We start from the raw sequence: 26,514 nt of genomic DNA, 5'->3' as shown, positions 1-26,514 counted from the left end.
AATTGAGTTAGGATGCGGGGAGATTTAGGGACAGCTGTCAAGGCCAAATTGCTCTCCACATTGAAACATCGAAACATCAAGGTAAGGGACCGAGGCTAAAAGCAGCTCCAGAACACCGAGCGCGTCAACGGCGATGTGTGGTGCCTTTCAACTGTCGCGAGGTTCTGCATGGCGCGTCGCAATATCGACTCTAACCGCAGACGCGATCATATCGCGCGCGGTCATAGTCGCGTTGCTGGATGACGACACTACGCACAAACCTCCTTGCGTACCTCCACTCCGCCGCCATCTTAGCCGTAGTTCTGCCTACGGAGAATTCGTGTCCACGAGCTCTGTCGCAGGTTAATCAGAATCGGCACGCGCTAACCTCTCGGCTTCATCAAATCGACGGAGAAACTGACGCCATGTGTGCCATTTTGAGGGTGCACAAGCACGCATGGACAAAATCTGGGGTATGATGAAGCTGGGCATTCTACATCAAAAGGGCGTGTCGCCTCTGGCTTCATCGCTTGCGTGTTATTGACAAGACCTCGATATCTGATCACGATGCTGTCAAATATGATGACGCGATTGGCTCTGCCATTAGCCATCCTCTCATTCTGTAGGGCTCTTTCATGTATCGGACACACGCACACGTGACTAACCAGATGCAGTCCTATCCCTCGTCAATGGTCTTCCCACCGATGCGCTCGTCGCACGCCAGTCGAAAAACCTTCGCATCCTGCCGCTAGGCGACTCCATTACCTGGGGTTACATCAACGGCGGCGGTTCAAATGGCTACCGTGAGCGGCTGCTGGCCGACCTCAAGTCTGGCGGCTACACCGTTGACTTCGTCGGCACGCAACAGTCCGGAACCATGGCGGACAAGGACAACCAAGGTTTCCCTGGCTATACCATCTCTCAGATCCGCGGCGTTGCTGCCGGCGGTCTTGCATTGAAGCCTAACGTTGTTCTGCTCCATGCCGGTACCAACGACCTGAACAGAGGAAACCCTTCCTCAGAGCCTGATGCTGATGCGCCGAGACGCCTTGGACTCTTGCTCGATGACGTTCTGAAGGCAGTCCCCAACGCCGTTGTTATCGTGGCCAAGATCATTCCATCGAAGCAATCGGGTCTTAACGCCAACATCAAGACTTTCAACAACGCGTTGCCTGCTATCGTCGCCTCCAGGGTCAGCAAGGGATCGAAGGTTTCCATTGTCGATATGAACGTCCTCAGCACGAGCAGCGAGTTGAGCGATAACCTGCACCCGTAAGTATTGACGCGTTCATCTGGAGACCGCTCAGCTGACTGATCTTATAGGAATGTCGCTGGATACGCGCGCATGGGTGACATCTGGAACGCGGGCATCAAGGCTGTTGCCGGTTCTATCCCTGCGCCTGCTTAGTCGTTCCCAACCCTGGACTTGCGGGGCTAGGATGCCAACGCATGGTAGTGTGGTAGAATAGGACACGAGAAATCAATTCATGCCTCATGCCATGACTCCGATCTTTCCGATAACGCCACTTCCATCCCCATGTTCGTGACTGTATCCCCACGAGGAGATGTCGATCCCCATGCCCCGGTACCATACGTCGTCCAAAGAAAGTGGTCAGGTTGGTGAAGTAATCTCAAGCCTTTAGCCAAATGCGGGATCAGCATATTAGCTCCGCAACTGCCGACATTGCTTCGATGCCACGAGGTCGTACGCATTAGGTGAAGTTGTGGTGACCTTAATATGTGCTTTTTGGTACGGATGGGGTCGGCAGTTGCATGTCGAATGCGGAAGCTGAAAGGGATGGCAAACCTTTGCGTGTGGGTCGCATTGGGCAGGTATGGAAGCTTCGGAGAACATCCCTTGGAGTACTTTATCTTCCAAGTTGTCTTCTCTGCATCGTTCTGTACTTCTTCATCATCTACGCATCCTTCTGTGAAGAGACATTGCGAATCGTCATGCTGTTCCCTACTCTCCTCCTCGCCGCCGTCGCGCAGGCTGCGCCTCAGTTCGGTGGCTCTCAGGGCTTCACGATGTTGCGTTTTGGATGCGCTCAAAATGTTATCGACCGCATTGATCCTCTTGTCAACCCAGGCCAAGCGCCGTCGCCGCATATGCATCAGGTAGTTGGGGGTAATGCGTTCAACGTCACGATGCAGTCGACGGATATCGCCAAGCTCGCGACGTGCACTACTTGCGGGTACTCGGAGGATGTAAGTCCAGGCATTGAACCCAAAACGACCAAGCTGACGGTTTGGGTGACAGCTTTCTAACTACTGGACCGCGAATGTCTACTTCAAGGCCCGCAATGGAACATACAAGCGCGTACCTCAAATCCCTAACAGGGATCTATTCAACGACAAGTACACTGGAAAGACCACCGGAGGCTTTGTCGTCTACTACGTCTCTGGCGGCAAGGGCCAAGTTACCGCCTTCAAGCCCGTAAGCCGTGTACCTGTCCATACAAATCTATGCCTGACACAGAACACAGGGCTTCCGCATGCTCACCGGCGATGCCACCAACCGCGTCTCAAAGGGGATGAAGACTCAAACCTGCTTCCGATGCTACAACGCGCCTAACTTCGGTGGCGATAACGCCGCGCCTTGCCAGGATGCCAAGTGAGCATGCACGTCTCATTGTACTCATGACCATGCTGACGCTCCAAGACTCGATACCGAAGGCTTCCCTACGACACCTTGCCCGGGTGGTATTCGTAGCAACGTTCTCTACCCAACGTAAGTGGCCCATCACTAGCAAGCTCGTGCGCCACTGACCCGTTGACAGATGCTGGGACGGAAAGAACCTAGACTCGCCGGACCACAAATCGCACGTCGCGTACCCCTCCAATGGCCCGGCTCTGTTTTCTGGTACTGGCACTGGTGGCAATTGCCCGTCCACTCATCCCGTGAAGATCCCACAGGTCATGCTCGAGGTAAGTCCCAATATATCCCCGGTCCAGTCCTCACGGCCAAGCTAACGGAAATTATAGATCGTCTGGGACACCAGCAAGTTCAACAACAAAGCCGAGTGGCCTGCGGACGGCTCGCAACCCTTCGTCCTCTCCACCGGTGACAACACTGGGTATGGACAGCATGGAGACTACGTCTTCGGCTGGAAGGACGACTCGCTCCAGAAGGCTATGGATGATGCCAAGGGCTGCATGGGTGCCAACTGCGGTAGCTTGAAGACGCAGCAGCCTGCTGATGGAAACAAGTGTCTTGTACCCAACCGTGTCAAGGAAGAACGCGATGGCTGGTTGGCGGCGCTTCCGGGCATGGAGGGTTTGCCGATGTTGTAGTCTAGCCTAGTCCACTGTTGCATGCTGAAAATCGTTGATTTGTTGTATTTGTCTGAGGACGCTGATGCGATGCGACGCTCGCAAGTAGACATACCCTTTCCTTACAAACATGCCGAGCTAAGGCCATCATTCAAAAGGTGAACATGGCTTCGGCCCGTTCTGACTGATCCGCTCTAAATGTGAAGTCACACCTGGAACAATAACTGTAACTTGACATGCCTTGGAAGACCATGCAGGCAACCGTGTACGCCGAGGGCCTTGATTCAGAGTCAACTTGCATCATCATCTGGATGACATTGTTGAGTTGCCGACCATCTTTATCTTCGAAGATGCTCCATGGCAGTGGTACGCCGCCTGTGCAAGACAGTACTACCTCTTGAAAAGTCGGGCCATATATTTCGTCGTAGTGGGCATCGTTCGCCAACGCTAGCAGAATCTCAATGAACACACAACCAAGGGAAAACACATCTGACTTGGTGTTTCTCCTCTCCCACTCAGCTACTTCTGGTGCACAGTACCTCTTGGTGATACCCTGTGGATTGCCAGTGGTTGTACTTTGGCCGATATCCCCGTAATCATACGAGAGACCGAAATCGGTATACATGACCTTTCCCTGGTGGATCAGTATATTTTGGGGCTTGATGTCTTTGTGTCGGATGGTCTGACCATGAATAAAGTCCAATGCCGACGATAAGCAGCCGAAAGCTCTTCGCAGGGTGAAATTCTGGTATACATTCTTCTTGTTCACCTCGCCCCGCAGGTGGAAGCCTTGGTCACGGTAGTTTTGTAGATAGCCGGCCAGATCTCCGCCATCTGCAACCGGTTCGAGTATCATAGTGAGCTCTCTTTTCTTGACATAAGCAGCGTGCACGTTGACGATATGATGATGGGAAGCCAGGCGTTGCATGATCCGGACTTCGTTCAGGAGCTCCCGTTTCGCCTTGTCGATATTACGAGCATAGACGTTTCTGATGATTTTCCGCGCAAACACCGAGCCCGTGGTGAGATCGAGGACTTGCTCCACGCTTGCGCTTCCGCCATGACCAAGCATACGCATGTGTTGATATGGTGGTTCATTGCTGCTTTGATCATCATGTTGTATGAGTCCAGTTGACATGTATAGGTCTGGCGTCCACGCGCTGGACAAATTCGCAGGTCTAACGTTTTCCTCATCTGCTAGCTGCGGTTGACTGAAAATGCCGGTATGCCTTTCGTGGTCGAGTTTAGTAAGGAGGCCGGGATTAATGCCATCGTTTTCTGGCGCCCCGATTACATGACTTGAGTCAACCGCTCTGATGGCAAGACTTGGGTCAAGCCGGTGCTCAGAGATTTGCGGGTGTTCGTAATCGCCCGAAAGTCCAGATACGTTAGGTAGATCATTGGCGTCTGAAGGTTGAGCGAGACTCCAAGAGTAACCCATCTTGGAAAGAACTTGACTGTCGTAGGCATGTGATGAATGCTGATATGTTATCCGTTCGAGTGTTCGCTCGGCAGTCGGCGTTTTCCAGATACTGGGCAAGCGGCCCTGTTCCCTATCGAGATCCATTCTCGCGGAGCAGGAGAACGCGTACACAGAGGTAGACAGGAGGATAGCGACGAGGGAAGTGGTGTGCCGCAACAAAAGATTGGGAGGAGAGGCTGAGTTTGACCCCCGTGCCAGGTCATCTCAACAGCGCCACCATGCACGAGTGATTGGCCTGCGTCCAATGGACCGCTGCTTCGCCCCCCTGCAGCCTGATAAACTCCGCGTGAGTGCAGGACATCGTGTGCAGCGTGCCAAGAGGAAAATGTCCTTCCGATAGAGACAATGGAAACTATATCTCATCTTTACAGCGCTGCAGACGAGCAAAAAGTGCTTCTAGAAGTTGCCGTGTACGACGTTGGGACGCGACGAACACGCGTGCGTCTGTTCCGAGGTGCCAAGGCCCTTGACTTGATTCAGTCTAGCGCCAACGCGCCCGACTTGCAGCTCTCAAGTGCTGGGATACGCGAGTGAGAACTACTTGATAGCTAGTCGTACACGCGGGCCAAACATTACTCTGGTTTGCGAAGCGGGAATATCCAATTAACATACATATCTAGGTACCGAAAACGAATACTAACGCTCGACCAAAACATCGCTCTAAGGGGTATCGACGACAAATTCTATGTAAATGGCAAACTCCTCACACTTTTCATCCTCTCCACACCTGCCAACACTCCGTATCTTCTACCTTCTAAAGCTCCACCCCCTCTTCCTCGCCCCAATATCCGTCTGCGACCTCTCGAGCGTCGGCATAGCCGTAGTGGTAGGATCACTCTCCCTCGGCCTCGTCAGCGTCCTCGCGCGACTCCACGCCCTGCCCCTCATACTCTCACCGCCATCAGCCAATTCCCGTTCTCGTTGTCTTCTCTGTTGCTCTTCTGCGCTTTGCTGTTTCCATCCACCTTCAGTCCTATCCTCTTGCTTCTCTGGCCACAAGATCTGATGAATAACAACTGCGCGCACGTTCATGAAGACGACGAAGAACCACATCATGACGAGGGCGATGGTCATTGCGCAGCCGATCAGGGCGATAGCTCTGTTGTCGTTGAGGGCGCGGGCAATGGCGAAGGTCGATGTCGTGAGGGCCGTGTTGGGGAAGATGAAGGAGTACCATGTCATTGCGAAATCCATCTTTCCTTTTCGGGCACACGACCAATGCGCACCGACGCTGACGAAGAAGAACCAAAGTGCGAGACCCCAGAGCCATAGTCCCATGTAGTTTGCGCATATCATGCCGACTTTGCCTGCGAGCTCGCCGTTTCCTTCGCCCATAAAGTCGCTGGGTACAGTCTTCGGAAGCTCTTGGCCCATCATGATGACACCGGCGATGGTGAAGCCAGATGGACCGACGGAGATGAACATACCCGGGCGGAGAGATTCCTTAGGAAGTTTCTGCGTCATGAGACGGTAGATGAAGGCGGCGTAGATCATGAGCGACACCAGGAAGCCTATGCCTTGAATGACATACCCAGTCAGGATGATGGTAAGAGAGATGGTAGGATCTTCAACCTTGGGCGCAAGGTTACCAGCGTGGGGTCCGATGATGAGCAAAGGGTATGCCGGGAAGATCCAAATGGGCGTCATCTGGGAAATGGTAAAAGTCGTGGTAGACCACCTGTGATTATTAGCATACTTGTCAGTATACGATGAGAGAGAGACACGAACATAAGCAGGTAGATGCCAATGGAGAAGCAGACAGCAAGACCACAGTCCATCCAGAACAACACAATCATGCATTGCTCCAGCCACTCTCCCACGCCAGCCATGTCAACTCCAAATTGACTGATATTGATCAGGATAATACCGAAGCTGACAATAGCGGCAGGGATGAACAGCGACTCGGTGGGATGTAGGAAGGAAGCCTTGAATGTTCGGGGGTAGAAGTAGAACCGGCAAGAAATCATAGCGACGTTGAACAAGAACAGGACAATGTTGAGGATGAAGAAGATACACCCAAGCGCGTAGATGCCGTGAAACCGGAACGGGACAGTGTACAGGACGTTGGCGATACCGCCGGTGGCCATGGTAAGACAGAACCAAGTCCAGGTGAAATGCCGTATCCGCTCCTTGAAGCTCAACTTCGTCCTCTTCTCCGGCACATCTGAATTTTGAACGCTGTGCTTTGTACTTCTGCTGGCGACAGCAGCCAATGCCGTCGGGTTCTCGCGTATGGAATCATCAGTCTTCTCCGTAGAGTTCGTGTCGACCCTCTCGTTCTCGTCGCCATGGTACTCTATCTCTTCCTCTTCGCGCTGAATCTGCTTCTGCACGTCGTTGGAAAGGCCTTCGGGCTCATCGCGACTCAGGGGCGTTGCCAATGTGAGGCTGGGATCATCGAAGGGATTCTGGTTCGTCGGATCCGGATGCGGCGTCGCGACATTCGGGTGCGAGCGCCATTGCAGTCTCTCCTCTGCACTCGACACCGAGGCGGTGGAAGAACTCGACGCCGGTCTGTGGACGACGCTGGAAAAAGGCGGAAAGCTGTCGTTAGTAGGCAAGCGGCCTATCGCGAGGTTCTGCGTGTTGCGGTTCATGATGCCAAGGTCGAGCCGCAGCGGTACATGCGGGGCGAGCGAATTGGCAGCTGGAGTCGGAAATTGTGGTTCAGCAATGCCCGAATGATGTCACACCCCTTTTTCGCAGTTGCACGTGTCGAAATCTTTGCCTCGACGCCAAACACAAGAAAGAGACTGCACAAAAAACCCTCAAGACGAACTTCTGGATTCTGAAACAAAAAAGTCCGGCGATAAGAAACCCTATGTACCTGCACGCGCCTCCCATAAGAGCACCGCTACAACAGTTTTTGACCAGCCCCCCACCCCGTCGATCTGCCGCACTTCCAGTCGCGACAAACCAGAGGCCAGCAAAGTTGCGTCGACATGGCCATAGCGGCCACACCATCTCGGCTATCTAGCCGGTGCCCTTGGAAGACGCGTTGTTAGCGGCAATGCGGAACATAACCCAAGAGCAAACCCAAGCGTTTCAGAACTGTCCATCTGCAGGTTGCCGTCACCATCATTGTGTGGCTGTGTTCTACACCGTTCCTTCCGCGTCACTGGCGGGAATAGTTTGTCTTCATGATAAGGATTCGACGTGCCAGTGGGTTCTCGGACGTTCTGACGTTTCGGCTGGCCAGGGGCCGACCCGGCCGAGAACTACTGCCCAACACCAAATTTCAAACCATCAAGTGGCCCAACATAAGCACTTCTACAAATTCAGCTCTGACAGTCGTTGGTGTTTTGCCGGGCATTACTCCGGAATACGACAAGCAGACTCACTAGCAAGCATTTCAAGGTCAATGACGCGCTGGACCGTACAACTTGTAGCACGTCCGTTGCTTTTGAAACCATTTTTCTACACATTCTCATGTAGATCTCACGGTTATTACGGCTGAAGATCCCCTCACGATCCGTCTACCATGTAACGTGCGCTCCTTGGAGCTGGCAAGAACGGCATCTTCGATTGCGACTACACTGCGGAGACCGTTAGCCTACAAGTCTGTCCTTAGTTCCGATCCCTACGCGTGACGTACGGAGACATGTATCCGAATGTACATATTCCGGACCTTCGATTCAGACTTGTAAAAAGATTATCGCTCTGTCAACAGCTTGTAACCGAGATGCAACGTCGAACTCGCTGCACCAATTTGACTTCAAACAAAATACTACACCAAGAAATATACATGACCAGGATGGAACGTGGTGACACAACAGGAAGCTAAGCACGGTAACCTACTCCACTTTTACCCGTCAAAGAGGGTACCGACTTTACAATGCCGAGAAATCTGCGTTATACTTCACGGACAAGAATCGGCATATAACATATCAACTCCAGAGTTTAGTCTAGACCACTGAATCCGTACAGCTGGTAACATGGTGCATCTTGTGCCGTTGTTCCGCCTGGGTACTGGCAAGCACGGCAGAAAAGAGAACCCGTTCTGCAAATGGTACACATGTAGATGATCTAGACCCCACTCGTTCTATACTTTCCCCGGCACATGTTACCACAAGTTCTTCATATCCACAAATCACGTTTGCATGGCGGGCAACGTTCGTCTTAGCGACCTTCGACAGTACTAGACCCAGTCTTTTCGGATCCTTCCATGCATGTCTCCACGCAGAACAACGTCATGGAAGACCCTTCATGCATTGTCAGCAGTTCATGCAGACATCAGCGTTACTGACGGGCTGACTAGTCAGACCCTGTGGCATGTACTGTATCTTGGACGGTAAGCACGGCAGGGCAAGTCACCAAAGGTAGCATTCTATCCGCCTACCCTTTTTTGACATCTGAACAACGCGTATGACCAGTAGTATGTGTTCAACACACCAATATCTACGCCGTCTAACCCGTTTTCAACACCACTGCAAAACACTCACGTAATCATATAGAGAACTGGTCATAAGGCAGTAGTTCATCATTAACCCCACACATCTCATATCCCCCAACACCAAAAGCACCACTGCAATGCTGTTGGAGTTGAAGAAAAGGGAAAGTTATCGTAAAAGTACACGAAACATCGCCCATGACAGCCCGGAACTCCACGCCCAAAACCATGCCATGCCAACGCTAATGCTACCAAAGAACACCCAACCATGAAACACTCGTTCGCTCATACCCATACCATCCCTTGTCATTCGTCTGGCCACTGACAAACAGCAAACGACGAAACAAGTTCACCTACCAAAAACTACACCACCCAATATAATGCTGACAAAGATTCTCCAAATTCGTCGCCTCCTTAATCAACCGATCAACCTGCATCTCGGTCCTCAACTCCTCGCCCTTCCCGAAATCCTTACCCGTCAACTTCTCCTTAACACGGCTGAGCACCTGCAAGGCACGTGCATTCTGCACTTCCTTTGCGTCGACGTCGTTGTTCTGGGGAGGAGCAATGGAGGAGCGGTGGCGGGGGCGACCGACGATGCTGGGCATTTGGTGGGGGTCGTTGGGGTTGGGGTTTGCGGGGTCGGCGACCATGATGGATTGGCGGCGTTCGGAGGGGTAGTTTGGTTCGGGGGAGGTGTCGCGGTGGTTGAGGCGCCAGGTTAGGAGGGGGTCGTGGATGAACTGTTTGTGGGGTTAGTAAATCAAATCATGTATGATTATGGGGTAAGGAAGGGGACTTACAGCTTCAAGCACAGCCATGACACTCTCCTTATTACTCCTCAACACGCGCATGACGTGCTCGCAAGTCGTCCGGTAGCTACCCTCGATATTACTGACTTCCATGGCATACGTCAACATGCGCGTGAGGCGGAACGGTACGCGCTCCGGGTACTTCTCCCGGTGCATGGCTACTTCGAAACAGTCGCCGAAATCAATGTGAATAATGTTGCCGGTGACGCGGTCCAGCATCAAGTTACTAGGGTGGCGATCGCCGAGACCCAGAATGTAACCGACCATGGACATGACGGCGAGAGAACGCGTGTAGTTTGTGCGGCGATCAAGCCAGGCTTCTGAGGATTTAGATTTGAGCCACAAGACGCGGTAGAGATCCTGGCCTGTTGTGTTGTCGAGCGCGTAGCCAAAGACTTCAACCTTTTGCATGAGCGTGAGGCAGTCGTAATCAGGCGCCATCTGCAGCATGATGCGGTGCTCAATGTTGAGGAGAATCTTTCTACTATCGCGGTACTCGCGGATGAGCACATGCAGAGTGTCGCTGTTAGGGACCCAACCAAGCAGACCGGATTGCGTACTAAGCGGGACCGCGGCGTAGCGTTGGATATTAAGGTGTCGCTTACGAGACTCCACATCGTTGGAGAGCAGCGTGTTGCAGAGACCGAAGAGTTGCATGACACGCTCGTCTTGACGAATGTCTTCGTGGCCCTTGAGGACATGGGTGTGTGCTTTCCCGTCGCTTCCGCGCATTTCCAGCTTCCTGGGTCGCTGCTTGGACTGGATGACGGATGCAACAGGGTCAAACGAGATGATGCGGATAACCGGCTTGCCAACCTGGTACGTTCCAGGAACAGCAAGTTCAAGGTCATGCGCGTCCTTGAGCTTTGGTGAGACATACTGCAACTCAAGCGTCATCAAGGACGGCAATTGACGAGCGATCTTGCGGAACACCTGGTAGTAGAGATCCCATGCCTGGTTGAGGTCGCCTATTTCACCGGATGTCCTGAATGTATTACACCAGTCCCGGGCTTCTTGGAGTTCGCGACCGAATGATTGGATGAATGAGATTTCACGTAGAGTCTCAGGTCCCTTGTCGAGCATCGCATGGAGTGGGGCGAGAGTAGCAAACATGCCGTCGATGTTGTGATCGCCAAAGTAGAGCCTACTGGCTTCCTCAAGACCCTCATGCCATTGCTCATGCCAGAGCACAGCAATACGAATGAGTTCGTGACTCACAAGATCTGCTTGTTCGACCAGCTTCGGCGAGTGCTCGCGCATGGCCTCCATGAGTTCCTTAGCGGATCGCTGACGTCGCGATACATCCGACTTCATCGAGACAGTCAATGGGAAGACCAAAGCCTGAGGATGTGCCTTGCCGACTTCGATAAGCAGCTGATGAATCGATTGCCGAACCACGGCGTTGGGTTGGTTGACCCTAGCAAGCAATTGGGGAATGACTTCGAGCCATGTGTCGATTGGCACAGACTTCGTGCCCTCTGTGATGGTGCGGTTGACGCCTTCCCGTCCACCATAGCTGAACCATAGGGTAAGCAACCTCAGCGTATCCTGCAACGAACTAGTTGAAGACAGTGCGATTGACTTGAAGAAGCCCTGGATAGCCGGGATGACGTGATCGTGGATAATGTTATTAGGTACTTCAGTGGCCTCCCGGTCAGACTTGGATGTGATGGAGTTGATGACTTCGAAGTTGGCAAGAGCCCAAGCGTGCCAGGCCTTGTACCAGTCCTTGTTGTAGCGTGTGGCAGCCGCATAAGCGGCTAGGATCTCGTGAACGAACTCGTGCTCCCACTCGCCGTCTTGGAGTTCTTGCTGCCAGTCACCTTGCTTGAGGTAGCATTTGGCGAGTAGGCGATGGCTCTCGGCCAGTTCAGTAGGTGAGGCACCTATGGACGACCCGTTTAGCATGCTTGAACCATTCATACCATTGACTCCACTGTGTCCATTGGTGGCAGCAAAGGGGTTGATGTTCGTGAACATGTGCTGACCATTGGACATACCGTTCATCCCATTCTGTCCCATCATCGGGTTGGTCGCAGCCCTAGTGCGCATCGCGAGATCCTCAGATAGTCGTCCGGTGAAGTCCTTCATACTATCAAGAGCCTCCTGCTTGAAGTTCTGATCGGCCCACATGTACTTGTAGGTCGTGTATGCGACTGGGTGCGAGATCTCATGGGCGTTGTTGCGGACGAACTCAACCACAGTGCTGTCGCCAGTGCTCTCGATGTCGAGCAACTTCTGGAGCGCCTTGTTCGCGAGGTTCATCCTGTTGCTCTTGCGGCAAAGATTGGTATACTTGATCCACATATCCGTACCCTCCTTTGGTGAGATGACGAGCTGTCGGACCTTGATCATGCGCTGCCAGACCTCAGGGTTCGGTTGCAGTCCTCTAAGCCGCTTCATCCAGGTCTTGCGCATGCTGCGCTGCTTCTCAAGATTACCCTCGTTCTGCTTGTACTGCATGATCTCCTCGAGCTCTGCCAGCATCTGAACACGAATCATCGGCAAGTATGCGCGTTGGTATGATTCTCCAAGGAGCGAGCTCAACTCTGTGTCGAGACCCTTTCTAGCCTTGGCAATCTCATCGACAGCAATCTCGAAGCGGTTGTTGTGGATGTTGAGAATGGAGGCGAAGAAAGCGCGATCGGGCGACTGTTCCTTCATGACACCGAGATAGTTGTCCATGTCCGCAAACTTGCCCAGACCCCAGGCGGCCGTCGCAGCAAGCGGTGCTATCGCCTTACGATACTCCTGCGTCGCGTTGGCCCACTTCTCCTTTGATAAGCTGGAAAGCAGGTCCCACTCGCCCAGAGCGTGCAAGCAGCGCATCTTGCCCATAGTGACATCGAAAGAGTCGGGTTCTTCGAGCTCGCGCCTCTGATAGGCAGCAAGGGCTTCGTCCCATTTCTGCAGCTTCTCGAACCAAGTCTCTTTCAACTCTACATCCGCGTAGTTCTGCGCCTTGCGCAATATACCGAATGCTGCGTCGGTCTGTTGCAGCTGGTTGTTGATACTGATAAGGGCTTCCACAGCGCTGGAATTCTGTTCCGCGTTGAACTCGAGCTCCTTGTAGTGCAGTGCCTTGGCAAAAGCGTGGCACTTTCCAGCATACATACCCAGGATCCGCACATCGATCGGTAAGGCTTTGTCGTCGTGCTCCATGAACTCTGCCAAGTTGAGTAGGACTTGGAGAATCTCTGGCGGAATGTTGGGCGACGTGAGTGCTGTCTCTATAGACCGAACAAGCTCTTCTTGATACTGATCGTAGAGCTCAGTCCAGCATGAGACGAACGCCGAGTTGAACAGTGTGCGTGCGATCGGATTGTACACGCTACCCAGTGGTGTGCAGGCGCGTAGTGCCTGCTGTGGCGACTCTCGGAGAAGTTCAACACTGAACCTTCGCATCCATTCGATCCAGTCTTCCTTGGTGGTCTTGTTAGAAGCCTCCCAGGCCTGCTTGAGATGCTGCTGGTTGACCGCCAACTTCTTAGTGAGGATCTCCGCAGGGTTCAAGTCCTCATCGTCTTCGCCGTATCGCTCATCTGGGCTGAGATCTTGAGGTAGTGGCTCGCCTTTCTGCAGCTTTGATACGATACGTCCGTAGTTCTCATGGGGTACCTTGTGCGCGATGAGGATCTTGTTGACGGTCGGTACAAAGTGGATGTAGTCCGGACCAAGTTGGAAGATGAGTGCACAGAGCGTCTCGAGCGCAGTCTGCTTGAGGGTTGGCTCGTTACCGGAAAGCACTCGGCAGAGGGGATGCACGATACGCGCAGCGAACTCAGAGACGTTGACTTGTTTCGATAACCGTCCTAGTGTTTCGATGGCATGTCTCCGGATCTGGATGGGTTGGCCTGGCTTGTCGAACATAGTTACCATGACCGGAATGATGAGATGCATGTACTCTTCCGCACTGGAGCCGAAAATAAGGAAGGCATGTAGCACACGCTCTGATGGCAACCGCTTGCCAGTCTGGTCGGAATCAAGAACACTCAGCATGAGAGGTAGAACATCAGCCAGGTAGACCTTGAACTCGCCTTCCAGCGAGCGGGCGATAGCCTCGATCAAAGAAAGAATGGTAGCTTGTAGCTGCGGGCTGCTACTCCAGTACTCCTTGATCGTCGCAAGGATGCTAGGTAGGTATGGCCGGATGTGCTGGCGAACAATTCGAACAAGCTGGCTAAGCTGGTTGAAGTAGCCTTCCGATCGTCCAGCTGGCGTTGATCGGATGACGTGAAGGAAGCCAGGTACAACCTGGCTGAGGAAAGGAACACACTTCAATCCCATGGTCGCGTAGATGTTCATGACAGCTTCGACAATGGCAGTGTGGTACTGCACAAGAGACGGATCCTTAAGTAGTCCCATGAGCGTGCTGATGACAATTGTAGGGTAGTACTCCTCATTCGAAGGAGTCGTGCCCTGCATGATGAGCGAGACATCAGTGATAGCCTGCGCTTCCAAGATCAGGTGCTTGTCGGGTGACTGTTCCATGATCTTCTGGTACTCGTCTGGATCCAGGGCTCCAAGGGTACCCATGAGCCTAACAGTCTCCCTTCTGAGTTCACCTTCTGGTTCCGTCTTGACGATGCTCATCAGAATGTTCATCAGCTCTGGATATTCCCGGTACGGTTCTATGACATAGCCGGCATTTGTCGCCAGCTGTCCGAGAGCTTTCAGAGCCGAGAATCGCTTAGCATCCGACGTCTGATCTTGCATAAAGTCTAGGATGACGGGCATGAGATCTTTGATGTACTTGACCATACCCTCGCCGCCGACTGTGGCGAGGTCGCCAATAGCCTTGAGCGTTGTTGAAGCAACCTCGGGGTTTGAGTCTTTGCACTTGGGTAGCAGAACCTCAACAATGGGATCTATCAGTGGCTTGATTAGGCTGTCCGCGGCACCGACTAGACTACTAATCAACTTGGCGCTCTCTTCCTTGCTGCGAGGGCTGTTGGCGTAGTTGACCTCAGTCAACAGCTGAAGTAGGACCTTGCGCAAGGAAGGGAAGACGTAGGCAGGATTAACGGCCGTCAGGCGGCCAATGATGGACATAGCAGCCTCTCGGATAGCAAAGACCTCGTCGTTGAGAGCGAGGAACAGAGTGCGGACGTTGTCTGCCTTTCCGAGATGACGGTCGAAACGTGCATCCAGTGCCATGAGGACATCCCACCGAATGTCGGGTTCCACATCGCCTACGCCGACAGTCAAGAGCTTCTCAATGATGTCGCCCACCACCTTTGTTGCATGAGTACTAGTCTGGTGAACAATAGGATCTTTGACGAAAAGTTGACAGCAAGTCAGGGCGGCGCGCTTCCGGATCTCAGCGTTATCGGCCTCAACGTATCGGATGGCAACATCGCGGACGAACTCGTTCAGCACATGGCCTGTGAAGTCGAAACTACCGAGCGTGTGTAGCGCCAGCGCGATCTCTGCCTCCCGCTGGGGGATGATCGAAGGGTCCTTGTGGTCGCGTGTCCATATTTGTGGAGGTTGTGAGATCTGGAAGGGACTGCCGAGGGGTAGAAAGTGTCGGCCAGCAAGAATCTGGCTGAGAAGGTCCAAGAGCTTTTCTTGGATCATAGGGCGTGATGGTGGTACGTAATGAGCCATGTCTACAAGAGCTTGGAAGAGTGCGTCGCTCAAGCCGCAGGAGAAGATGGGATCCAGTAACCGCTCAACAGACTTGGTGAGTGCCTGACCGACGGCTGCCGCTACCATGCTGAGACATTGGAAGATGGGCGCTTCGTTAATAGCGGCCTTGTTACGAGCCTTCGCGATCAGACCCTCCTGTATGAAGCCTAGGATGCCCTCCAGGTATGGTGAGATGGCGACTCCGACCGCGTTTGCGATTTGTCCAATGGCCACGAATGCCTTGTCCCTGTCGCGGTCCTTCCTAATAAGACCCTGGAGATGTAGCATGCACTGGTGTAGGTACTTGGTCGCAAACTCGGTTGGCGAATAACCAGCGAGGATGGGTATGATGAGCACCACCTCCCTCCGTACGAGCGCATCGCGGTGCTCCCGGTACTTCAGTACATGCTCAACCGTCTCCTTGTACTTCTGGTCGTTCATGAACATGGCGCTCTTGTCGAGGAGCTCCTTCATGGTAAGGAGGGAACCGTGAATCGCTTCATTCGTGTTGATGGTAAAGCCGCGTAGGATCTCGTCGTAGACTTTTCCGAACCAGAGCTGGCGCATCTGCGAGTCGCGGGGGGATATGATCTCGAAGCAGGCGCTGATGGCTTCGGCGGCGGACTCCCGAATGAGGACCTTTGGATCTCGTAGGGCGACCCAGATGACCTCGAAGATTTGCGCAATCCATTGGTACATGAGCGTAGGCGAGTTCTTCGCCAGTTCGCGCAGGATGAGGACAGCGGCGAAGCGTCTGTTCTCCAGGCGCTCCAGCTGCAGCCACTCCAATGCGCCCTTGACCTCCGCTTCCACCAGCTCCGCCGTGAGTGTACCGCCGGGCTTCGCGAGTCGTCCCAGGGCCTTGGCCGCGACCACCATGGCTGTGATGTCCTGACCCCGCATTACCGCCCGAAGGTATGAGGCGAACCGCGTCGTCTTCTGGCCCGCATCGTCGCCGCGGAAGTCGATCAGGGCGTTGAGCGCGTGGATGCCGCCGATGCGTTCGTTCGAGTCGGTGCCGGTGACGATGAGACCCGAGATCTTGGTGTAAACTTCATTGTTGAATGTGGTGAAGACGTTGGGCGCGAGTTCTGCACAACGTCAGTTTCCCATAGCTTGGGCGGGGTTCTTCGCGTTGTCTCTCACCTCGATGCGCCGATTCGACCTGCTGTCGCAGCGCGGTTGCTGCTCGCTGTCGCGTCTCGTCATTTCTTGGTTTGTCAGCCGCCCGTCGCAATGGTTGTACTGTATGGAGCTCACTTTGACCGTAGGTCGTGGACTATGCGGTCCAGGTTGGCCGAAAGGGGACCCTGCTGCGACATCTTGACTGCTTCAACGGAAGCCTTTCGCAGCAAGAGTTTGTGGTCTCACTCCATCCATGAAAAGGAGCGGAAAGAGTGTTGTAGAGGGGCGCGTGGGGAGAATTGGTGTTGCCAAAGTTACTGGACGCTGCAGCCGTATGTCACGAACGCGGACTAGCGCATTGACCTCACGCGAGCCTCGGGAGCTAACCCAAAGCGCACACCGGGGATCCGCAACACCAGCCCGTGATTAGCAACGCGGTGAGGATACCGGGTGAGTGTGGCCAGGCCTACCGCACGAGCAAAGGTAAAAGACTGGATCAATCACCCCACATGCCATCTATCCCACTTTCCTTCGTAAAGGCAAAGTACCCGTGTCATTGTTGTACACACAATAGTCCAATGACAACCCAGTATTAGAGACACTTCCCGCTCAACATGATACACATCCATTCATCGCGCAGCATCACATTGAGAGAGTTCCATAACCTCAGGTAGTAGAAATTAGGTATCACACACTACAAAGCCCACACACATGCTACCATCCGTCGCCGTTGTGCAGCCGTCCCTTCACCGTGACATGTCTTAGCCAGCCAATACACCCTCTGCAACATGGCCAATGACTCCACCGATCTGTCCGAAGAATATCGATTTCAGGATAGTCTCACCCTCACCCACAGCCCACATACCCGCATCGCTCAGCTTCTCCTTCCATTGGCTCTTCTCTTCGTGGCTGAGCTCTTCCCATTTTCTCGCAGAGGCGTGCTTCTTCAAGACATCCTCATCTCGAGCGTGAACCTCTGTACTGAGTGTGCCGTCAGATTCAGGGTCATGATGTATGACAAGCGCCTTTTGTTGACCGGATGGCTCGGATGGCTTGGTGTCAGAGAGGACGTGAGGGAGATGGAGATGTAGTAGATCAGCGATCCGATGTGATGTCTTAATCACCGGTGAGTCCGCATTGTTGAGGATGGCGTTGTGACGTTTCTCGCGCAGTGTCTCGCCAAAAGTCTTGTGCTGGCTTGCTGCATTTTGTAGACTGGCGGGAAGTATGCCTTTGGTAAGGTTGCCCTCTGGATCTATGAGTGACTGGATCAGGAGAGCGGCCACTGCGACGACCATGGCAATGACGAGATAGGTTGCTGCTGTGAACATGTTTCTCGAACGTGCCGTCTGGAGAACATAGCGTGACCCGATGTCCTGTAATTGGAATGTCTCGATGCTGATCGTGTTTCCCAAAGACGTACTCGCCAGACGCAGATACTGGGGTGGCGCTTGACGACCAGCTGGTACTTCCGGCTTGTAGAATGGGGAGAAGACAGCTTTTGTCATTTGCACTTCGTGAACCTGCTTTTGTTAGCGCGTGTTGGGCTCTTCTGGTGTCTGTACGCTTACGTTATCATAGCTATTGAACGCGTGAAACGAGCTCAGAGAATCTCTGGCAGGTCCATGGTAGTCCATCGTATACACCGTCAAGGATATGTCAATCGCTGCGATCGCAATAGCAATTTGATAGGCGCCATCCTTATCTGCATCGAGCAAGCTGACGTCCAGATCTGTAGCCGCCTTAACGTGCTTGGGCATTGCTTTCCTTAGGACAACGCTTGCCGGACCTTCTTCGTAGAGATGTAAGAGGAGCAACTCCACGCCGCTTCTGCTAGGCTTGTTCTTTAATAGTAGCAGATGTTTCGGCGAAAGCCACCGTACACATCGCAGCTTACTCCTCGCGCCCTTCTCCACGTGTGGCATGGTATAGAGCTTCCTGTGCTCGTTCTTTCCCTTGCTCTTCCTTGAATCGAAATCCCAGTTGACAGTCTGCACGAAGACTTTCGAATCGGTGACGTAAGCTAGCTGATATTTCCCCTCCTCTTGTGTCCAAAAGTCCATGTCGTTAGCTTCCTGGCCATTATGTAAACTGATTCGCCCTATGACGTCCTGATCCGTAGGTCTCGTAGATGTAGCGGCAAAGATGACGACCTCGTTATCGTCTCCAAGACTTGATGCGATCGCTCCGATCCGTCTGCTGGGTGTATTCGAGGTCGATCGTTGGGGTTTCGAGAGTTTCACGATACGTTGGTAGGCTTCCTTTTTTGCGGAACTCGATTGCGGTGCGGTGAAGAGCGTTGTCTTGCTGAGGTACTCAACGTTTCCATCTCTTTTCTCAGCACCATTCGGATACTTCAGCTCGAATGCCCTCAGGTGTTCATTGTTGCCCTTTAGTCGGTCATCCTCACTGCTATTGTTTCCAGCGAACAGGATAAGGCCATCTTTCGTAGACAGGTTGTCCAAACACGTTATCGAGTCGTCCTTGCTCGCTTCGATTTCCGCGAATGGTTGTACGGTCGGCGCTCGTGAGGTGAAGTCGAATGCTGTGATTTGGTTTTTGACACCGGATCGTCCAGCCTAATATGAGCAGTGGTCAGCAGGCGCGTCAATCGCGTTTTGATACAGGGTCAGTACTCACACCCCCACCACCTGTATTCGAGTCAGTCTAGTTGGCGATGTCGGCATGAGGGTAACTTACCTCCTACAACGAGGACGCCAGGCCTGTTACTCGCAAACGTCGCAGCGAATATCGGATACTCCGTCCTCGCCTTACTGACAGTCGGACGCGACATGTCTAGTTTCTTGCACGCGCAATCCTGTGCCGCACTAGATCACGCTTCCCAACCGGGCGTAGCTGCGGGAAAGGCAAAGGGTCGACTCGGGAGATGGTCGCGAGATTCGCAAGTCGTGTAGGAATAAGGAATCGTTTCGAGGCTGCAATAGGTGTTGTGCGAGTGAGGCTGCCGGCACGATGCTTGTTACCACGTTTCGGGTTGCGATAATCAAACAAGCGTCATAGGCGTAGTCCGTGGCTTATCGATAGCGCGCGCGCCGCGACTTTCCCTCGCGATCGACAGGGCGACAGCAACTCGCCAATCTGACGTACAGGTCGTCTCGTGATGACCGAAAGAATGGAATGCGCCTTTGACTTAGACTGCGGTCTTGTTCTAGGTTGGGCTTGGTCTTCGAGATTGTACTTTGGTACCTTGTGATGACCCGATTGCAATGACTTCGAGTGTGACTTTGGGTAATTGTATGAACTTCAGATGAGGAAGAGGAGGATGATGAATGAAGCAGTATCGCCGAAAAGGCGAGACTTAATACTCAACCATCCCCAAGGCAGCAGAATTTCTGCGTAGAGCACACGATATTAAACTTGTGGTTAAGATGGTACTGTGGTTGCTGTTACCTACCAAGACCGAAGACATTGAACCAACCGAGAACAGGATATTGGATCGATTACGTGTTGTCGTCACGACTGCAAATCACTCCAGGAGAATATCTTGATGACGAAGGTAGCAGCATTTCCGACTCTAGCACATGATCTTTCATACTCATGGTGGGGATGGAACCGCAGATACTGTACCAAAACCGATACCATCGAGCCAGTCAAGACTTGCACATTTCACAAACTGCAAGGTGTCCACCTCCTCCCCTGAAAGAGATGCTGCAGTTAAGTGATAATCTCAGATCAAGGTAACGGATTTGCATAATGTGCTCCTATAAGAGGAAACAACTATCTACTGCGGCCTTTTGGCCTTTGCAACAACCTTCATCACGCATACATGATTATCATTCCAAAGCAATAGTGCCTCTCGTGGATATCGTCCTCCTCTTTTCATAACATTCGTACCAACCAAGCCTAACGCCATAACTACACCACCCCACCACCCCGACTATCAGCCAACTACCGGAACAAACCTCCGGGTTCAAAACTTCTTCCCGAGAGAGAATCAAAACGCCAAAATGCTCGCTAAAAGAGGGGGTCCAGCTGCTACGTAGGCCCACCTGACCGAGAAGGACCTGAACAGTTTTGCAGACTACACTGGGGATAAAACATGCAAATTGAAAAATCTGGCCTCAATGTAGGCTCCACGGTGTTTAGTTTGCCCCTTCTTTGAACTGCCTCACAGCTCCTTCAACAGATAGCTTGTGGTGCCTCCTCCTTTCGATCTTGTATGTGCGCCGAATGGTGTTTGCCGGAACTCCAAGTAAGTGTTTGCCGTATCGTTGTACATCATTCCAACATGGATGGGACAGCCTTGTGCGAACTTCCTTGAGCCATGCTTCTCCAGCAACATCTGGGGCGATTTGTCCGATGGCGTTTCGAGCGACGTATGCTCGATCAGCCATTTCCTGGAGGATGAAGGCCATGCTATCGATGGAGCAACTCTACTGCTGCGGTAACCCTGGCTGGCCGTTAGCAGCAGCTGCTTGAGCCTCAGCGTGGACTTGGGCGATAATATCGGCCTGGTGAACGGCACCCTGAACCACTTGTTGCTCCTCTGGGCTGAGGTTCTTGGTAAGGTTCTCGTAAAGCGCGGGCTGCTCCTGTTGAAGACCTGAGTACAATCAGCATAAGCTCTAGCGTAGCTCGATGAACAGTACTTACGGAGCAATGCGTGCTTGAACATGCCGTATGGCTCCACCTTGTCAAGCGGTGTCTCGAGGAGACTTTCCTCTTCCAGCTCGTCATCGTCATCATCATCGAGCGAACTGAACTTTTGCGCCTGCTTTGGTCAGCTTGGAACTTGAACATTAAAAATGCTGAACTTACCTCCTCGTTAAGGAAGTCGAGGTAAGCGGCACTCTCGTCCTTGACATCCTCAGTTTCGTCAGCCTCGTTGTTCCAGTCAGCTTCTTGTTCCCACTCCTCGTCTTCTTCTTCTTCGAATTCGGCGGAGTAATCAAAGGTGTCTTCCTTCTTGGCTTCTTCGCGGTCTGTGCATTTGTTAGTCATTGCGGGTGGGATGAATCAGAATGCAAACTCACTTTTCAAAGCTGCGGGGAGGGTCTGGAACAACCGGGTAACGCCCTGCAATAGACGTGGCCAGCCTTGCTGTACGCTGACAGGTACATTCTGGGCTGATAGGGTAAGGAGGGAGCAGATTGCGGAGATACACAGCTTCTTGTCGTGAACTCGGGTGAAGTTATCGATGCTCGAGAACCAGAGACTGAAGAACTTGTTCGTCCAGCCGTTTGTCTCGAGCACGTGCAGTGCCAGGGCGGGGTTGTAGTAGATGGAGTTGATGACCACTTCCATGAGATGTATCCTCAAGGACTTAACTTTGGGTTCATCGTTCATGAGGACGTGCATGGTGAGTCCAATGAACTCTGGGACGTAGTCATCAACATGGCCACGCATGTTGAGCATGATGATCTCAGCCAGCTTGCAGCCGCAGATGCGATCAACGCCGCCAACCTTGTCGTCCTTGAAGATCGTTCTGACCATGTCGACGATGGCATCGAGGTATTGCCGGTTCTGGATCAAAGTTGGGGTACCGTAGTTGACGAAGTTCTCGAGCGCGGGAAGCATGTCTATGCATGGTCAGCAAATTACCGCGGTTAGCAGAGAAGAACGCGCATACCTTCGAGATATAGCTCGGCACCAGCCTTGAATGTCCTATGGATCAGCTCAAACGCTTGCCACATGGTGCCAGAGATGCTCTTGGCGGCGAAGGTACAGCTGTCGATGATCTCGAAGACCTCGTTGTATAGATCTGTCATTAGATTAGTACGGAAATGCAGGGTTGAGTTTTAGGGTCAAGTACCATAAAGTTTGTTCTCGAGCGTGATGGTAATGACAGGCATAAGAATGGTCTCCAGATGTAGGAGAACGTCGGGAGTGCTCTCAAGCGTAAGGATAAGGGTACCAATCGTCTGCAGTACACCAAGCGCGGTGATGCTCTTCTCGTCAAGGAAGTCGCCGTACTCGCTGTCTTCGCCCTTCTCTTGGTTTCTTGATACCAACTCCCGCACAATACGCAGGTAGGTGTCGCGCAACTGTTCGCTGAGCGCTACAGCGAAGGGTGTGAGTTCCGGGGCGAAGACCTCGACGAAATCCTCCATGACGTTTGCGAGCGCATCGACATCGACTTCGTTGGCAAGCTTCAGGAGTTGCTGCATGACCTGAGGAATGTTTTGCTTCATGTTGGTGCGAATGACGTCGTGGCGGATGAGAGGCTGCAGTGACAGAGCAGCGGCGACACGGACTGGGAGCGTCGGGTCGGCCATGGATTCGAGAATGTTGCGGTAGATGATGATGAGGTTGTTCGGGTCCTTGAAATCGAGCTGTTCGAACTTCTCGAGTGTGTCGCACGCGCGTGCGCGGAGGAAACCGTGGGGGCTGCGGAATTCGGGGAAAACATGGCGGACGAAGAAGTATTCGACCTGGTCTGCGATCGGACTCTTCTTTCCCAGTATGACGCCAGACAGTGTACCAATCATGCGCAGAGCACCCTCCTTCTCTCGCGGGTTCTTCTCGTTGTCGGGGGCGGCCTCGTACTTGTTGACCACCTCGTTGACAAAGTTCAACACGGTAAACGTCTGCTTACGACGGCTCTTCGTGAGGGTAACTAGGAAGTTTGTCGCGGCGACATCGGGTGCGGTCACGTCCTCGTAGAAGTTCAGCTTGCGGTGCAGGTATTCTTGTGGCTCTTCCTCGAAGAGCTCAATGTCCTCATCCGACTGACACAATACTGGGAAGATGAGATGCGCGATGAGGTTGTCGGTGTGTGGCTTGAGGAGAGTCCACATGGACTTGGGCTTGACGCACTCGTCGAGGAAGTTGAGTGTGTAGTACAAGCTGGCCTTTGACAGCCAGACTTGCTTTCCGACCCATTTCTCGACCTGTTGGAGGTAGACCTTGAGGATCTCGGGAGCGAAGTTCGTGATGAAGGTCTTGGCGACCTCGGTGTAGTCGATCTCGTTGTTCTTGCCCAGCGCGGACGGGTTGCCGTACCTGTTCCCTGTTAGCCGAGCCCGCGTGAAGCGTGCAGTATCGTGTCGCGTACCTGACGAACAATCTGTTCAAGTTCGCGTACGACCACTTCTTCGCCTTCCACCAGTGGTTTACTTCCCGATCGTCGAGATCTTCGGGGAGGGACGTCTCCGGGGGCTCCTTGCCGACGACGGTCAAGAAGAGTGTACACCAGCCAACCATGACTTGCTGTTCGCGGAGGGATGCGGGGAGGTCGAACTGCGATCTTGTTAGCTGCCGACCGCATGTTGTGTTTGTGGGATCGTACGTAGATGGCATGCTTGTACACCTTGAGCACCGTCCGTAATATCTCTCCAGCCTCTAGACTCGTCTCGCCAGCTAGCGAGTTACCGATGTTGAGCAGCTGGGGGAATGTCATGGCGACGATCTTGTCGAAGTCCGCCCGGTTCTCGCCCGACTTGAATCTGTAGATCTTGCATATCGCCAGCAGGCACTGGACACCGGCGAAGACTGATTCGATGTTTCCCGCGTTCAGCAGTTGTACAGTGATGTCGAGGAAGTCGGGCCATTTGGCGGGGAAATCGTATGCGAGTATCTTTTGGAGGGTAGGAATGAGCTGTATGCGCACTTGTGGCGGGGAGGCGACGAGGACAGGGACGAGGCGACTGCGGAAGGCGGCCTTCTCCTCCTCTGGTATGGGGATGGCCTGGCTGTATTCCTCGGCAGGCGACCAGCCCTTGGAGACGCGGTTCTTGAGGTAGACGACGGCTGGGGTAGATGTTAGTAACCAGGGCCTATCGGGCAACATCAGGCGCATCCTTACTCGACAGGCGCACGGCGTTGTTCTGTTCCTGCTCGAGGACGTTCAGCAGGCCATCGACGAAGCCTGGCTTTTCTTCGGCCTATATGTCTATCAGTTTTCCGTGTGGCAGGCAGCATTCCGGCTTTCAACACGCACATGCTTGAGATCGAGCTCGGCTTGCTGTCTGATGGCGGCGTTGGCGTCAAGCGTCGCCTGGATCCGGTCCCGCAGGCCGGCAACGTCCATGGTTGCGAATGTGCGGCAGCGTCTGCGGAGGGCTGGGAGATGGCCTAAGCAAGACGGCGGGTGGGTGCGGTGAGAAAGGGCAGTGGGGGTTCGGGCGAGGTTCCTGCTGTCTTTGCACCCGCAAGCAGCGCGTTGGGGTAAGAATTGGCGGGAGGGACTGTGTCAGGATAAAGGCACGCGTGCTTTTTCCCTCGATTTTGCGCCTCGTCGGGCTTGTGCAGCTTGTGCGGGACGTGATGATGGAGGGGCAGTAGTTAATTTTGTGTGGATCAGAATCGCGGCTTTCCCTCCTAGCATCGTTAGCGCACGTGGCGGTCAATGCACTCTCCCTGTCTAACACCACCACGATGCATGCTTTTACTCATCACCGCACGCGACCGAGGTCTTTCCTTCCAGCATGCCAACGAGCATCGCGAGATATCACACCGACCATCCGGATGTCGACTTGTTATGATGCGCACGCTTTCGTTGTCGAATAGCGGCGACTTAGCTCGCAGACAAAGCCGTACCTGCAGCCTCATACTTACCATTCGATCTAGAGTGCCCTGCATCATCGGAATAGCGTACACGGCAGGCGCCATTAACATATGAAAGACCCTGAAGCAACACACAAAGCAGTAAGTATCTCACAACAGGCTCCTACCCATTCGTCGTGTTCGTCCTCGCACAGGATCTAGACCTTCACGCCTGCGCCTAGAACCTATCGGCAAATACTGTCACTGCCGGACCAAGTGCATCCGCACCACACCGCCGGCCTACCACACCATTATGTCTTTGCCACAATCACCCGAGGCTTGCGCTCGCACATGCAGCAAGCATTCTCGCTGGGTGCGCAGCGCCACAGCCAAGGTACCAGCGACATGTCAGCATGATACATCTGCTTTCCTGGAGCTCCAAAACGAGCGCGCAATCGACAAAACCATGACTACCACATTCCTTTATTGGAGAACACAAGAACAACCCAAACATGAGCCGAGAGACTACGTGAATGGAATCACGGTGCGCCGGTAAAGCATAAGCAAGCTTCATTGATACGTTCCACTCTTATGCCATCGTGGTATGCCAATAATTCTTAACAGAATGACGACTTCAAAGATCACCAGCGACAGACCCTAACTTCTGCAACCGATGCCGGAGAAACAGGCACGATCACGACCTTGACCCCGAATATTTGGAGAAAATACTCCGAACACTCATGTTATGGTGTCGCCTTGTTTTTTGAGCCGAAGGAGTGGGAAGACTGTATGAGCGAGGTTTCCACGAATCCGGCGACAGAAGATTTATACAATAGAGGTGAGCCAAGAACTGGTCATGGAAGTAAGGGCGTGGCCTTTTGATGTGTTTCGTTCAAAGATACGGAATAGCATGGCTATGAGCAACATTACCGAACAGCTGCATGATTTTCTGTTGCCCGTACTTAGAATTGGCAACTCGAACACCCAACGAGACAGTCATGCACATGAACTTGATGACGTTTTCATTTCAGGTCGAACAAAGGGTCCTTCTCCATCGCGAGCTTGCTCTTTCGATTTGGAACACACTGGAGTGTAGGTAATGCAGTAAGAACTACAACGGAGAAGCAGGCTTTTTTATACTTGTCCCTCTTGGCAGCAGCACCCAACATGGCCTGCTTCATGCATGCGTACAGTTCCATCGAGCGGATAGCTGCATTTTTAGGCTGCCGACCGACTCGCGCATGGTGTGATGCGCTCGACATCTCTTTTCAGAGTTGTTGGAAGACTGTGTCATCGTATATTCGAAGCGTAGATTTTGGAGGAAGGCGACGGACGCAGCCATCAATTCCTTTCCAACTTGTTTTGGTGACTCTGTC

The 26,514-nt window shown here is 53.1% G+C and overlaps 7 protein-coding genes across 7 annotated transcripts; 2 read left to right on the top strand and 5 right to left on the bottom strand.

Moving 5' to 3' along the window:
* Positions 1–546: 546 nt before the first annotated feature.
* Positions 547–1,387, top strand: J4E86_002762 (uncharacterized protein; the record flags this gene model as incomplete). Its single annotated transcript, XM_051443320.1, has 3 exons — positions 547–601; positions 654–1,251; positions 1,303–1,387. The coding sequence occupies 3 exons, from the start codon at positions 547–549 to the stop codon at positions 1,385–1,387; spliced, it is 738 nt and encodes a 245-aa protein (XP_051304815.1).
* A 545-nt stretch (positions 1,388–1,932) lies between these two features.
* On the top strand, positions 1,933–3,273 carry J4E86_002761 (uncharacterized protein; the record flags this gene model as incomplete). Its single annotated transcript, XM_051443319.1, has 6 exons — positions 1,933–2,187; positions 2,240–2,416; positions 2,466–2,593; positions 2,642–2,710; positions 2,760–2,907; positions 2,965–3,273. The coding sequence occupies 6 exons, from the start codon at positions 1,933–1,935 to the stop codon at positions 3,271–3,273; spliced, it is 1,086 nt and encodes a 361-aa protein (XP_051304814.1).
* Positions 3,274–3,403: 130 nt separating this feature from the next.
* On the bottom strand, positions 3,404–4,693 carry J4E86_002760 (uncharacterized protein; the record flags this gene model as incomplete). Its single annotated transcript, XM_051443318.1, has 1 exon — positions 3,404–4,693. The coding sequence occupies one exon, from the start codon at positions 4,691–4,693 to the stop codon at positions 3,404–3,406; it is 1,290 nt and encodes a 429-aa protein (XP_051304813.1).
* A 789-nt stretch (positions 4,694–5,482) lies between these two features.
* On the bottom strand, positions 5,483–7,332 carry J4E86_002759 (uncharacterized protein; the record flags this gene model as incomplete). Its single annotated transcript, XM_051443317.1, has 2 exons — positions 5,483–6,413; positions 6,464–7,332. 2 exons carry the CDS (start codon positions 7,330–7,332, stop codon positions 5,483–5,485), a joined length of 1,800 nt encoding a protein of 599 aa, XP_051304812.1.
* Positions 7,333–9,478: 2,146 nt separating this feature from the next.
* On the bottom strand, positions 9,479–16,890 carry J4E86_002758 (uncharacterized protein; the record flags this gene model as incomplete). The annotated part of the gene is made up of 4 exons (XM_051443316.1): positions 9,479–9,868; positions 9,929–16,659; positions 16,715–16,779; positions 16,829–16,890. The coding sequence occupies 4 exons, from the start codon at positions 16,888–16,890 to the stop codon at positions 9,479–9,481; spliced, it is 7,248 nt and encodes a 2,415-aa protein (XP_051304811.1).
* Positions 16,891–17,454: 564 nt separating this feature from the next.
* J4E86_002757 (uncharacterized protein) lies at positions 17,455–19,487 on the bottom strand (the record flags this gene model as incomplete). Its single annotated transcript, XM_051443315.1, has 3 exons — positions 17,455–18,216; positions 18,265–19,238; positions 19,394–19,487. 3 exons carry the CDS (start codon positions 19,485–19,487, stop codon positions 17,455–17,457), a joined length of 1,830 nt encoding a protein of 609 aa, XP_051304810.1.
* Positions 19,488–21,087: 1,600 nt separating this feature from the next.
* On the bottom strand, positions 21,088–24,683 carry J4E86_002756 (uncharacterized protein; the record flags this gene model as incomplete). The annotated part of the gene is made up of 10 exons (XM_051443314.1): positions 21,088–21,257; positions 21,308–21,425; positions 21,473–21,636; positions 21,688–22,233; positions 22,284–22,415; positions 22,467–23,656; positions 23,709–23,893; positions 23,943–24,403; positions 24,459–24,537; positions 24,594–24,683. 10 exons carry the CDS (start codon positions 24,681–24,683, stop codon positions 21,088–21,090), a joined length of 3,135 nt encoding a protein of 1,044 aa, XP_051304809.1.
* Between the last annotated feature and the right edge of the window lie 1,831 nt (positions 24,684–26,514).

The sequence above is a fragment of the Alternaria arbusti genome, assembly GCF_024043155.1.
Source record: "Alternaria arbusti strain BMP 1465 chromosome Unknown scaffold_3, whole genome shotgun sequence".
Taxonomy (NCBI): Eukaryota; Fungi; Ascomycota; class Dothideomycetes; order Pleosporales; family Pleosporaceae; genus Alternaria; species Alternaria arbusti.
The sequence above is the reverse complement of the archived record's forward strand: the minus strand, read 5'-3'. Positions and strand labels throughout refer to the sequence as shown.